This window comes from Hermetia illucens, chromosome 1, assembly GCF_905115235.1.
Source record: "Hermetia illucens chromosome 1, iHerIll2.2.curated.20191125, whole genome shotgun sequence".
Lineage (NCBI taxonomy): Eukaryota > Metazoa > Arthropoda > Insecta > Diptera > Stratiomyidae > Hermetia > Hermetia illucens.
The window spans coordinates 129,253,571-129,268,293 of NC_051849.1; the positions used below are offsets into that span (position 1 = coordinate 129,253,571).

The window sequence follows — 14,723 nt, forward strand, 5'->3', positions numbered from 1 at the left end:
ATCCTTGTAAAAAATTTTCCTTTCTGGTTGAATGCTGCTGGATGCGTTTGGGCCTGGCCGTCCCGTACTTTTCTTGGGATGTTCGAAAAGACAGTGAACTTCGTTGGGTGAAGTTTTCCGAATTGTTCTGCCATTTTCCACTGGTTCCTCGGCTTGTAATTGTATCTGCTCCATGGGCTAACTTGTCAGTAGAGATATGGACAGCTGTTTGTTTGCTCACATTTCTTTACCGCCGGTATGGGTATCTGAAACCCTGCACTATAATTTTTACTCCTCTATTAGCTTCATGATGGAAGTTTTGCGGTAAAGAGAGAGAAGTTATTACTATTTATTTCTAAATGAACTCATTTTGGACTGGAGTCTCACCGTCATTATCCTAATATACTTTAAGTGAATTCTTAACCCATAACTCGAAAGATGGGGGGTAAATGCGAAAATTTAATAGTGAATACTATTCATAAAATCCCAGCTATTCCCTGAAACGCCTGGGTGTTATATGCAAGTGTTCTTATGTGGACTTCTTAGTACCGAGTTTGAATAATTTTCCTGAAATCTTATCAGGACGTTGCTAGACTGATCCCACAGCGTGGCTTGTCCTGCTAGTTCAAAGAGTGGTGCCGTAGTAAATTCATCATTACTTTATAATATATTACTGCAGGTATATAACATCTTTATTTTCGTTGTAGTTTTCTTATTAAAATGACTCGGTCACTTTGAAATCTTTTGATACTGAAGTTTTCTTCTCCCGTGCTTTTGAATTATTACGAAAGTATTCTGTATGATTTTCCTCACCCAGGTTTCCTCGGTAATGGATCTCATTGTAAGGAAATATCCCAGCACGAATCTGGATTTCTGCTGATAAGCCAAGGAGTTGTCATCCTTCGACTACCGTTGGATGGCAAATTAGGAAAACCAATCTCTGTCGCACAAATGGCCATCGGATTAGACAACGATTGCGCAGAAGGACGTATTTATTGGGGCGACATTTCGGCTAAAAAGATCATGAGTTCGAAATACGATGGTACCGATGTAAAACCATTCATTACTGAAGGTAAATTAGTGGTTCTGAAACTATTGTTAATCATTTATCAAGGATTTGTTTTTTCTTTCAGATATTTCATCACCAGAAGGCATTGCCGTAGATTGGATTTCACGTCGTCTATATTGGACTGATTCGGAAAAAGACACGATCGAAGTCGCAAATTTGGACAATTCTACGCAAAGAGCAACGATCGTCAACAAATTTTTAGTAAATCCACGAGGAATTGCTGTCGACCCTCTTAGAAAGTATGCCATATATATTTTATTTCATCCATTTTATTTCAACCTAGTCTTAGAGTAGATAAAGCTTATAAAATATCTCCTATTACTTTCTTTCTAAACTTTCTTCTTCTCTTTCACAGCAAATTATATTGGTCGGACTGGAATCGCGATGCTCCTAAAATAGAAATGTCCGACTTGGATGGCACAGACCGAGAGATTATTTTGAACAAACCATCGGTACTCCTTCCCAATTCTTTGGTTATCCATCGTTCAATGGGCGACCCCTGCTTCGCTGATGCTGGGACCGGTAAAATTGAATGCTTTGATGTGAACAAAAAAACGCTACGAACTATAGCAGATAGTCTTAAATATCCGTTTGGTTTGTCAAGTACCTCTGACCACTTCTATTGGACCGATTGGCACACGTAAGTTGTGTGATTTTTCTTGGAGCACAACATACATTTTAAATGATATACCCACTTAGGAAGCGGATCGAAAGCATTGATATATATGGTACCAGGAAAGAAAGCATAAGGACTCCCTTCTTTGGAAGCCATAAGATGTTTGGAATGGTAGCCATCACAGATGACTGCCCCATTCATCACAGCCCGTGTATGGCGGACAATGGGGGCTGCGGATCTGACCGTCTCTGTCTCATTAATTATAAATCTCCATCTGGGAAGAGTTGCAAATGCATACACGGTTCAGCTCACTGTCCGAATGATGTTAACAGCGTGGAGTTTCTTTAGAGAGTAGGTTTTACAAATAACTAACCTTTAAACCTAAGAAACTAATAACAAACACACTTTCTCCTATTGTATTCATATAACCTGATTTTTGTATTTTCGCGTCAAACAGTTTTAAGTTTTACAAGGTTCTGCACTGAATAAAAGGCTTGCCGAAATTTTTAAAACAAATTCTTAATTTTGTTTGCGAACTTTATATTTGATTATATATATTTGATTTACCCATTTTCCAACTTCTAATCGACGGTAGTTCGCTAAGATCGAATGACCAAAAGTGATACTTTTCACGTAGGGAGAGGGGGCGTGAGAGCCGAATAGCGAGCATATTATTTTTTGCACTGCATTTCACCGAAGGTGGCTTCAAGTCAGTGCAACATGCGAAAACATCCAGAATGGTCCAGAATATGCGGAGTAGTTATTTTACAGTTCATATGCTGCATGCAAGGTGAGCTACGGAAATTGACAGGGGGATAAGGCAAGAAATTGAGTTTCTAGGCGGCACGGTGTTTTTGATATATTCGTGTAACGATTGTGTCTAGATGGTTTCCTTGAATGCGCTATTGAAGAACGTCGTACATCTGCGATGCTCTTCTTCCACCATACAAATTAAAGCAATGCGCCGGGAGAGGAACCTTCCTTAACCTTCTTGGGTTAAGGAATTGACTTTTGGGAGTGTGTCCTAGATGTAACAATAAACACTGAAGCTTTTATTCCTTGTTTGCTTCGGCGCGCCAAATGGCCGCAATTGATGGACCTTGGCGCAAAACCGAGATGTCTTGGATTCGTTACTAAGGTAGGTCCAGACTGAATACCAGTTGTTGCGCCGTTAATAGTGATATTGAGTATTTCGCTCGGCGAATGCTGCTGTCTTAAGGACACTTACGTTATGATACTGCATGGTGTTGTTGTAAATGCGGCGGATGATTACCTAAAGTTTTTCCACAGGTTTATCCCTAGAGAATAAACGATTTTGTTAGTAGCAAGCCGGCGATTAGTTTCAAGTCTTTTGTGAATCTGAGCATTATCTTTTTGAATATAAAATGAATTCGAGGAAAGTGTAGGGGATACGAAACTTGAAGACGCTGTTTACACGGTTTAGGTCTTTGATGATGGTGACGCCTACACATACAATAGGAAAAGAAATTGAAATGATTTGAAATAATAAAACTTGTTTTTTTCTTATTCGTTAGTGTTGATATTTTTATTTTTGCAAATACCAATATTTCGGGAACCGCTTGTTCCTTTCATCAGTGCTAACAAGTCAACAATTGAAATGATGTTCAGGAACAGGTTCTTGACATCCGAAGACATTTTCGTAGCTATCCTTATCCTGCTCCCGCAGAAAACAATCTTTTCACATTTTTGAGGATTGAGAGTTAGTTTCCACTTGGTGTCGTGTTAGTAAAGTTCATCTAATGTGATGGGAAAGCATTGTCAAATTCACGCCAATAATGAAGTTGTAAATGATAGTTGTTCGTCAAACATCGGTGGCGTTGCCTCCCTACAATTTTCAATTGCATGTACAATGTCGAAAGTTTTTTTGTGGATACTAATCTTTCAGATACAGAACGGGCGTTTCCCCACACATTATTTGATCAATGGTCAAGAAACTGAAACTAAAAAAAGTCAAAGGTTCGCATTAATATTCCGAGAAATAAAGTTCCAAACGCTTTTCGTCAAAAGCACGTAGTTTCGATGGCATTTTCAAATATTATAATTAAATAAAAAAGGTTATATAATAATAATAAAATTAAGCTTCAACAAATAAGATTTGCGTGCTTGTAGGTTATCACAACGAAATCGTCTTCCGGAAATACCGGAAAATTTGTTAGTGATTGATCGTACTGGTGGCGTGGAATATAAATAGTAGACTCCCCGCCTTATTTCCACTAATGACGGAAATCATTTCTATGATGCAATCTAACAAAACTGTCAAAGAGCGTTTTTGAAAAAATCTGTGTTTTTCAAATTATCAGCATTTGAAATTTCAACCAAATTCAAACAGACTGAAAGGTCGCACCATGTTGTGTGACGTCACAACCCGAGCCAAGAAACTTCAGTAGCCCGGTAACTGGCAGTTACTCATAAAAATATAAAACTTCCAACATTAATTTCCCGCGTGAAATGCTAAGGAGGACGGTGAAATATTGTTTCGTGGTTCGCGGCACAAATAGCTCCACAAAATCCATGCAGAAAGCTTTTTTCGTTGTTCCGAAAGGAAATTTTCGGGAGAAGTGGATCGCCATCGTCCGACGGAATCTAGTTTTCTTGGAGTCAGATTCAAATTGTGAGGTTCATTTCAATGTGAGTTAACAGTTTTTAAACTTTAACTCCAATCTTAATTGATAATATATGACTACGTTAGAATTTTGCCACTTTTATTCAAATTCAAATCAAGTCACAAGAGTCGCAGAATATTTAAGCGACTCCAGGCTCGAATCCCGCTTAGTGCAAATCAACTTTTTTTTGCGGCCTTTGAATCTTTCAGAAAAGTACGTTTTATTGGCACTCAGGTAAAAACTTGAGAATTTGCGTTATAGCGTATTACCATTACTGCCGAAGCGTAAAATAACTTGAAAGATTGTTAAAAACTGATTAATTACTTGAAAAGTAACAAGCAACAAACACTAAACGGGATACCTTCACGTAGATAAGATTCAAATTGCTCGTTCGATGAGGTCACCGCGTTTTCATTTGCGCCTTGTGAAAATTCAATTTATGAAGCATTATAATTAATAAATGGGCGTTCTGAATTGGTTTTTTTAACGGGTATGGTAATTTGGCAGGTGGAACTACCATTTTGGCGTAAGAAAACCTATCATAATTTTCTAACGCGGGCAGTCTATTGGAGGGGTATCTGCGTACTCCCTGCCGTTGCAAAAATAATAGCTAAAATAATCCTGGAACGCATCAAAGAACACCTCGACAGTTTATCGGCAGAGAGCAGGCTGGCTTCCGTAAAATGGCGCCAAATGTCACGTGTTACACCGAGATAAAATGTTGGAGGATTTTGAGGTCCAAAGTGGAGTCCGCTAGGGTTGCATTTTATCACCGATATTATTTCTTCTTTCTATCGGTGACGTTCTTCATGCTCTGTCTTGTCCGGAGCATGCGGAGGAAGTCAGCGGACGACGACATCTTTCCTCAAACATCTCGATAACCTTCATGATATCTGCTTGCTCTGTCATTAGGTTATGGATAGATTTAGAGAAAGAGGTTAGTAGAGCTAGATAAAACCAACAAAACCAAGGTTCTCAGGTTGACGGGTCATCGAACTTTCCTTATCAGCATTAACGGGAGGAGCGTCGATCAATTTGTATATCTAGGAAGTGTGGTTTCTGCCGACGGTGGCACCGAACTGATGTTGCCGACGTATTAACAGTGCTAGATCCGCCTCCGCTGGTTTGTCTAAAATCTGGAAATGCAGTTATTCCAACACGAAGATCAAGTTGAAACTGTTATATGAGAGTAGGACATGGAAAGTGAACCCCATTGTTACCCAAAAGCTCCAAACGTTCGTGTACACCTGGCTGCGTCGTATCATGGGAAGGGGTACTTGGCGCATAACAGTATAAGAGGAATGTGGGGGTCGTGGGAGGAGCTGAAGTGTATTTAAGATGACCGCGAATGATGGCGCGTAAGTGTGGTTGAGTCAGTCGAAACTTTAAATGTGCTTATCTCAAAATAACATTTTCGAAATTGGCGTACACAATAGCATGAACACTATTGAACCAATTGACTGGAGGCTTTGTACACATCTAAAAGATAAGTTCGAAAAAATAAGAATTATTTAAAAAAAAGAAGAAAATTGGGCGTAAGATAAGAACTTTTTTGTTCAAATATCCGCCAGATCAAGGGCTACGAAGCGGGAGAGTGCCCTTTTGTTTTTATTCAAGTTACAAGAAATGTTTTTCCATAAATTAATATAATATATCGTTTTTAAGTCTGTATAGTTTCAGAATTGTAGAATGTCGATTTCTAGTCTAAGAATTTATTTCTGGTTAACTTGGGGAACCGACCAATCACTCAAAAAGTCGGTATGATAGTTTAATTATGTACTCGTGTCCTTAGAGTTTAAAAGTTGTATCATCATCAACGGCGCAACAACCGATATCCGGTCCAGGCCTGCCTTAATAAGGAACTCCAGACATCCCGGTTTTGCGCCGAGGTCCACCAATTCGATATCCCTAAAAGCTGTCTGGCGTCCTGGCCTACGCCATCGCTCCATCTTAGGCAGGGTCTGCCTCGTCTTCTTTTTCTACCATAGATATTGCCTTATAGACTTTCCGGGTGGGATCATCCTCATCCATACGAATTAAGTGACCCGCTCACCGTAACCTATTGAGCCGGATTTTATCCACAACCGGACGGTCATGGTATCGCTCATAGATTTCGTTATTGTGTAGGCTACGGAATCGTCCATCCCCATGTAGGGGGCCAAAAATTCTTCGGAGGATTCTTCTCTCGAACGCGGCCAAGAGTTCGCAATTTTTCTTGCTAAGAACACAAGTTTCCGAAGAATACATGAGGACTGGCAAGATCATAGTCTTGTACAGTAAGAGCTTTGACCCTATGGTGAGACGTTTCGAGCGGAACAGTCTTTGTAAGCTGAAATAGGCTCTGTTGGCTGACAACAACCGTGCGCGGATTTCATCATCGTAGTTGTTATCGGTTGTGATTTTCGACCCTAGATAGGAGAAATTGTCAACGGTTTCAAAGTTGTATTCTCCTATCCTTATTCTTCTTCGTGTTTGTGTTTGACCAGTGCGGTTTGATGTTGTTGGTTGATTCGTCTTCGGTGCTGACGTTGCCACCATATATTTTGTCTTGCCTTAATTGATGTGCAGTCCAAGATCTCGCGCCGCCTGCTCGATCTGGATGAAGGCAGTTTGTACGTCTCGTGTGGTTCTTCCCATGATGTGGATATCGTCAGCATAGGCCAGTAGTTGGGTGGACTTCAAGAGGATCGTACCTCTTGCATTCACTCAGCATCACGGATCACCTTCTCGAGGGCTAGGTTAAAAAGGACGCATGATAGCGCATCCCCTTGTCGTAGACCGTTGTTGATGTCGAATGGTCTTGAGAGTGATCCTGCTGCTTTTATCTGGCCTCGCACATTGGTCAGGGTCAGCCTAGTCAGTCTTATTAATTTCGTCGGGATACCGAATTCTCTCATGGCCGTGTACAGTTTTACCCTGGCTATGCTATCATAGGCGGCTTTAAAGTCGATGAACAGATGGTGCAACTGTTGTCCATATTCCAACAGTTTTTCCATCGCCTGCCGCAGAGAGAAAATCTGATCTGTTACTGATTTGCCTGGAGTGAAGCCTCTTTGGTATGGGCCAATGATGTTGTGGGCGTATGGGGCTATCCGGCCTAGCAAGATAGTGGAGAATATCTTATAGATGGTACTCAGCAACGTGATACCTCTATAATTGCTGCACTGTGTGATATCTCCCTTTTTATGTATGAGACAGATAATGCCTCGTTGCCAATCGTCAGGCATTGATTCGCTGTCCCATACCTTGAGCACAAGTTGATGAACCACTTGGTGTAACTGGTCGCCTCCATATTTAACCAATTCGGCTGTAATTCCATCGGCTCCTGGCGACTTATGATTTTTTAGCCGATGAATTGCACGGACTGTTTCTCCTAAACTTGGTGGTGGCAGTATTTGTCCGTCGTCTTCAGTTGGCGGGACCTCCAACTCGCCGATGTTCTGGTTGTTCAGTAGCTCATCGAAGTACTCAACCCATCGCTCTAATATGCCCATTCTGTCGGAAATCAGATTTCCCTCTTTGTCTCGGCAGGATGAGCATCGAGGTGTATAAGGTTTCAGGTTTTTTGGTAAAATTTTCGCGCCTGGTGCGGTTGCTCCCTGTACTTTTCTAGTTCACAGTCTTATTGGTTCTCCCAGGCTTCCTTTTTCCGTCTGTGAAGTCGCTTCTCCGCTCGACGGAGTTCGTGATAAGTCTCTGCGCGTGCCCGCGTTTTTTGAGAATGCAACATTACTCGGTATGCGGCATTCTTCCGTTCCGTTGCTAGCTTACATTCATCGTCAAACCAGCCGTTCCGACTCCTTTTGCGGCTGGGGCCAAGTATATTTGTGGCCGTATCCATGATAACGTTCTTCAGGTGGTTGTGAAGATCATTTGTTGATGCTTCATCTCCAGGTCCTCTGTTGACTGCGGTTATTGCGGCATCCATTTCCATCTTATAGGTGTCGCGGAGGGTTGTGTTGTGGATGGCTTCAGTGTTCACTCTCACCTGATTGTCAGAGGGGATTCTAGGTGGTATTGTTATTCGAGCTCGGAGAACCATGCCAACGAGATAGTGATCCGAGTCTATATTGGCCCCCCTATATGTTCTGACATTCATCAAGGCTGGGAGGTGGCGGCGTTCGATCAACACGTGGTCAATTTGGTTGAAAGTGGTCCCGTCTGGAGAGGCCCACGTATGTTTGTGGACCGCTTTCCGCGCAAACCAGGTACTTCCAACAACCATTTCGTGTGACCCTGCTAATTGAATAGTCCGCAGTCCGTTATCATTTGTTTTTTTGTGTAAGCTATGAGAGCCAACGTATCGCCTGAATACGGGCTCCTTCCCTACTTGGCTATTAAAATCCCCAAGTATGATTTAAAAGTTGTATGCTAATATTAATTTCGTCTTGCTTGTTTTTGCCACTAATCAACCAGTGTTTCTTTTTAAAATCGTTTATTCATGCCGTTACGAAAAGGCTAGCCCTCTAACCACTGAGCTATCCGGACAGAGAAGAGAGAGAACAGAGAACAAAACCTTATTAATATCGGTTCGCTATTTGTTTGTCTGATTGCTACACGCGCTATTTTCGTGTACGATTATATTTATTGATACGAAATTTGGTAGAAAGTTTGGAGCTGTGAATCTATATTTTACATTGAACTTAAGGAGGCCATCATACATGTGAAGTTACAATCCATGGGAGGTGCATCAAATTCATTGCCGGAATTTAGAAAACAATCCAGATGATCAGAATTAATATGAGAAAGGTTCTCGAAGAGAACTGTCAACCCAGTACATCAAAGAATTATAAAGTACCATTAAGAAACTCGGATTTAGGAGCACTGAGGAAATCGAAAAGAACATAAACTAAGTCCCTTGAGGCAACGAGGAAGTTGAAGCGGATCATTGTCAAAGAACATAGTCCGCAGCAGAATAACGTACCCTTACAGGTAAATACACAGAAGGCGATGCAGGAACGGCAAACCACCAACTTCAAGTGCGTGTCCCTTGCAGCATTCAAAATCACAACCATACAACTGTGGCCCTTGAGTTCTGCCCTTAACAGAGACTGAACTTTGACATACGAAATCGAGTCCTTTGTGCGAGTAAATGGGCTTTAACACTTACTGCAGATACAAAACTACAGACCCAGATGACATCTGTCCTGCAATAGTAATAGAGGGAGTGGATGACCGGGTTCCAGTTTCTCATTTGTTAATTTTTGCGATCAATTCCCAGCTAAGCTCAGATGGTAGTAATAATACGGATGATAATTTAACTTACTTGAACACTTCCCTGAAGCATTTGAACATTCTTCATGGAAGTACTTATTGTTAGCGCATTCCAGTTTCAGTTGATTTCCCATTAAATCTGCTTTTGGAAGACTTCTTTGATAGATAGATGTCCTCCAATTTATTGGTCTTAATCTTCGCTTTCAAAATAATAGAAACGGCCTGTTGCAAAAATCTAAATTTAGCCCAATAAACTGTCACTGAATACGGCCACTTGAGGCTTTTTAATCATCTCGTGTATTTGTTTTTTATGAAAAATTACAGTTTGTACAAAAGTAAACGAAGACGAGGCCATTAGAGGCTTACCGTAAGGTCGCTTTTGAGAAAAAGCTTGATGGAAATTCGAGCGAGCCAAAGATATTCTATCGTTCTTCTCCCTGTTCGGAGGAAATGGCGGAGATCAATGAACCATGACATTTTTCGCCACACCGATTACGCTGATGACATCTGTTTCTTCTCAATTAATCATGAACCTTGTTGAAATGACTATACATTTGGACAGAGAGGCAAGTGGATTCAGACATCAATAAAGCCGAGGTTCTCAGTCACTGCACCCTTTCTATCTGCATTAATGGGCAGAACATCAAAGGCGTTGATCAATTTGTATGTCTAGAAAGCCTCGCCTCTGCTGACGGTAGTATCGAACTGCATGCCTTGTCTAAAATCTGAAAATATAGTCATCTTAACACCGAGATCATGTTCTTTCTCTGTTTCTATGTGGGAGTGCCACATAAAAGGTGATCCCCATTGTTACTCAAATGATCCAAGCCTTTGTCAATGCTTGTCTGCGACGCATCATCGGAGTACGCTGGTACTATACTATTGGTACTATTTCGAACAAAGAACTTGGTCGGCGCACAAACCAGTTACCCGTGAATGAGTTGATCGGGGGGCGGAAGTGACATCACACATAGGGGTGACAAATCCATTGCTGGTTACGCCATGAAGTGGAACCCACTCCGCCAAGATGGACGATGAGTGGGTCGTCTTAGGAGGACTTGACGTAGAACAGTAGAGGAGGAGTGTAAGGTTCTTGTAGTATAAGCGGATTTTAGCGGACTGTGTACGGTGGCGCATAAGTGTGGGTGACGCGCTGCTGTGCGACTTTAAAGTTCCTTTCAAAAAAAAAAAAAATCCTGAGATCAAGGAAAGAGATAAATAAAGTATAGTTGGAAATATTTCACTATGCTAAATCCTACCTGATCTCTCTTGGTGACAGCTCCCACGACAGGCCGACCAAGAAAATGAATACAATGCCGTTACAAACATGATGATTGGATTGAGTCACAAGCCTCGGAGAAATGCTAGGGCGTCCACCTCAGTCGACGCAGCAGGACGAGCCCCGGTCCTGTTGAGAAATGGGCAACGGTTCTTGACGCATAGACGGCGTCAGGACGTAAGCAAGTTAGTCCGCACAAAACGAACAAAACAAATACGTGTCTGCACGCTAAATGTTGGTACCCTAACTGGAAAGACGGAGGAACTCGAAAGAGCCCTTCGGAAAAGGCGCATTGATATCTGCGGTCTGCAAGAAACCCGATGGTCTGGTGCCAAAAGCTGCGATATTGAACGCGAACGCGTCAAAAATGTCTATAAACTTCTCTATTTTGGTAACCCAGGCACTCAATATGGTGTTGGTATTGCCATCTCAGAAGGTTTCCGTGATGCCATTAAAGAAGTCGAACGATTTGATGATCGGCTGATAAAGCTCACCATTCTATCAGCTGATCGCACTATTCACTTCTTCACCGCGTACGCACCACATCAAGTCGACTTGATGCCTTCTGGCAACTTCTTGATGAAAAGACTTGTCACGTGCCTGCTGACGACTATATCATCATTGTCGGTGACCTTAATGCTCATTTTGGTGAAAAGCAGGCGGTAACAGGTGCCATGGAATAAAGGGGTTTGGAGCGCGCAATGAGGGTTGACACCCATGACCTTGTACTTATGAATACATAGTTCATCAAATGATTGTCTCATCTTTCTACATTTTATAGTGCGAACAGTAAAATGCAAATCGACTATATTCTCATAAGACGCCGACATTTTACCACCGTCACTGATTGGAGGGCCGTTCTCTATGAGACCATCGCACCTCAACATCGGCCATTGATTGCCGTCCTATGAATTAACCGATAAAATAGCGTGAGGAATGCACTGGCCAGCGGTGTATTAAATGGTGGGAATTTCGTGAGAAGAAAGAAGAAATGATCTCATTCAAACGATTACCGACCATTACGAATGTGGAAGAATCGTGGGGCCAAATGAAAGACACGATCCACAAAGCGACCTCTGCAACCCTCGGTGTCACATCATCCGAGATACTTGGCTTTGGAATGATGATGTTGAAATGAAGGTCCATGAAAAGAAACGCCTCTACCACAAATTTATCGACGATAAAACGCCTGCTAATTGGCAAATTTATAAGAATGCCAACCGGGAAGCAAAGAAAGCGGTCGCCGTCACCCGAGCGAACAATTACAAAAGTCTTTACGATAAACTGGACACTCAGGATGGCGAGAGAGATCTGTATCGACTTGCTAAAGGCCGTAACGAACGTACACAGGACATCGAACACTTCTGTTGCGTTAATGACAAGAACGGTACTTTGCTTACCAACCGTCGAGCCGCAACGAATTGATGGAGAGAATACTTCGAGCAGATTTCAACTGAAGAATTTGCTCATCTCCTACTTCCACAATCACTGCCGACATTTGGACCAGTTTCACCTGTCAGCGCAACTGGTGCTCTGAGGTGACGGGGAGGAAGACGGGGCGGCAACCCTGTCGGCTGAACCAAAACCAAGTGGCCGAGGAGAACCTCCACGTGGTGGCACCGGGAACCGCTATATCGCATTGGCTTGCCGGCCGTGATGCAGTAGGCGAATGCTCCAAGGCCTAGTTAGGGCGATCAGACCCGAGTCTGCACGGGGACTCATCTGAAGTGGCTTCGGTCACGAAACCTTACCAGGGGTATACTGGTACCATGGGAACCGGGGTAGCCCCTGGAGTCTTATACTTCGGGAGAATTCCTGTCGTATACGAATACAGCTCGGTTGTTTGCGGTTGGCCCCCTAGTGGGAGCTTCATGGCGGCTGTTGGTGATACTCAAGCGAGAAGAGACCTTCAGGCCTCGGCGTGGTGTTGCGTTTCAACACGGGTGCCGTACTCTTTAGTTCGGTGGAGATGTAGGTAGGTCTTGCATCCACCAGTATGAATGTTAAGCCAAGTACTTGCATAGACTGGTACCGTTGTTGCTTGTCACAGCGGGGCTCTGATTGTGGTCCCAAAATCAATCCGTGTCTTAAGAAGACCGTAGGATTAAGTCTCCACGACCGGTACCTACTTTAAAACTCAAGGACTTAACTGTCAGCGCAACTAAAGTCGAGGAGGCAATAAAACGAATGAAATCAGGGAAAGTCACAAGACCTGAGGACATCGCATCTGAGCTCTAAAAAGCGAAGAGCTGGGACCCAACACTGTGGCTCAGTGACTTCTTTAATCGGGTTATTCAGGAAGGAAGAACACCATCTGACTGGCAAGAAAGTACCACTGTCCTAATATGGAAAAAGGAAGGTAGTCCAGCAGAATGTTCAAATTACCGTCGGATCCCATTACTTTCCCCTACCATGAAGATTTTTGAATGCATTCTTGACAGTCGTTTTCGTGAGAAGAATCACCCTCTTTACATTGCCTTTCTGGATCTAGAGAAAGCGTTTCATCGTGTGCCACACGAAGTCATTTGGTATGCTTTATGACAACCCTTAGTGCCAGAAGAACTCCTGCGCTGGGTTCAATCGCTCTACCACGATCCGAAAAGTAAAGTTCGAAGGAAGCGCCCTCCCACCACTCCTCTTTCTTCTTGTTATGGACACCGTCACACGGTATATCCAACGTCCAGCGCCTTACCCACTGCTTTATGCAGATGTTTTCCTAGCGTCTAATAGCAAAAATTATCTCGAGCAACTTGTCCAAAAATGGAATGATCGCCTCATGCAACACGGTTTCAGATTGAATCTAAACAAAACTGAATTTTTGATGACTGATGGATCTATGGAGCAGTATGCAGCTAAGCGTCCGAGTTGACTCCTAGAAACTACTGTGCAGTGGTCCTTATCATCACTGCATAATGTACATATTTTGTAAAATTTTTCCGAGATAAAAGATTTCATACACCATTGAATATTGTCTACAATGCATCCTTTGGCCCTTGTAGGTTAATGCTGCATCAAGTTAGTCAACTTTTCTTAATTTCAATTCTATTGCAAAGCGTTAGTGCACCTATATTTTTGTATAGCCATGAAAACTGGTTATCGTTTTCTGCAAACTGGACATGAAGCTTAGACATTTACAATATTTTCTTTGCCTTGTCCAGGGATAATCTGACGGTAGAGTGCATTTAATAATATGCAACATTCCTTCGTTTTATCCCATCCTAACATTCTCTAGCATTCCCCGATTCACTACTTTCATTTTACCCATTCCCACCCCTATCTACAATTTTCAAGTCCTTAAATGTTTTTATTTATTTGATAAAACGACTACCCACAGGCCCTTTTCTCCTAATCCCAAAAATTTACTTACACTTGCACAATTCTAAATTTTTATTTTAATTTCCCCATTTGCACTATGCAAGAGAACAATTTGTAAATAAATGTACATTCACCATATTTGAACAAATCCACCTTGTTTTCGCGACGCAACTTTCCAACATAGCTTCTGAACGAGGCATAAGGTGTTGTAGCTGTCGCTAAGCAACAGCTGATGAGAGAGGTGATTGTTTTTGGCGGTTGAGGTGGGAGGAACGGTGACGGACTTAGAAAATGGAATAGAAGCGACTATCATACCCAGTGTGTTGATTCAGTATTCAAAAAAAATCGAAAATATTATTAAGAGATAAAACGTTGACCGGCGTTTGAATAAACTCCTGATAATTTTATTAGTATTATGAGTTATCCTCATATTCAAGCAATCTGCGGTCCGCTTCGTCTGAATTTTATAGTGAAAAAAAAACGACAATTTTGAATCGTGGTTAGAAGGGAGTGTGCTATACTCAATAATCTTCCAATCATTTCTTCAGCGCATATCAACCGTTAAGTTTTTTCTGTAAAACGTTTTTAAATAAATTTTCGGGTTTATGAGAATACAAATTTTCGGTT

The 14,723-nt window shown here is 42.0% G+C and overlaps 1 protein-coding gene across 1 annotated transcript in view; it reads left to right on the top strand.

The window, feature by feature from the left end:
• LOC119655246 (nidogen) overlaps positions 1-2,180 on the top strand; it is a 45,585-nt gene extending 43,405 nt beyond the window's left edge. The window contains exons 9-12 of the mRNA XM_038061040.1: positions 797-1,051; positions 1,113-1,287; positions 1,404-1,688; positions 1,748-2,180. Coding sequence (XP_037916968.1) covers positions 797-1,051; positions 1,113-1,287; positions 1,404-1,688; positions 1,748-2,012 — 980 coding nt within the window. The 3' untranslated portion in view covers positions 2,013-2,180. The remainder of the gene's footprint in view (positions 1-796; positions 1,052-1,112; positions 1,288-1,403; positions 1,689-1,747) is intronic.
• The last annotated feature ends 12,543 nt before the right edge of the window (positions 2,181-14,723 follow it).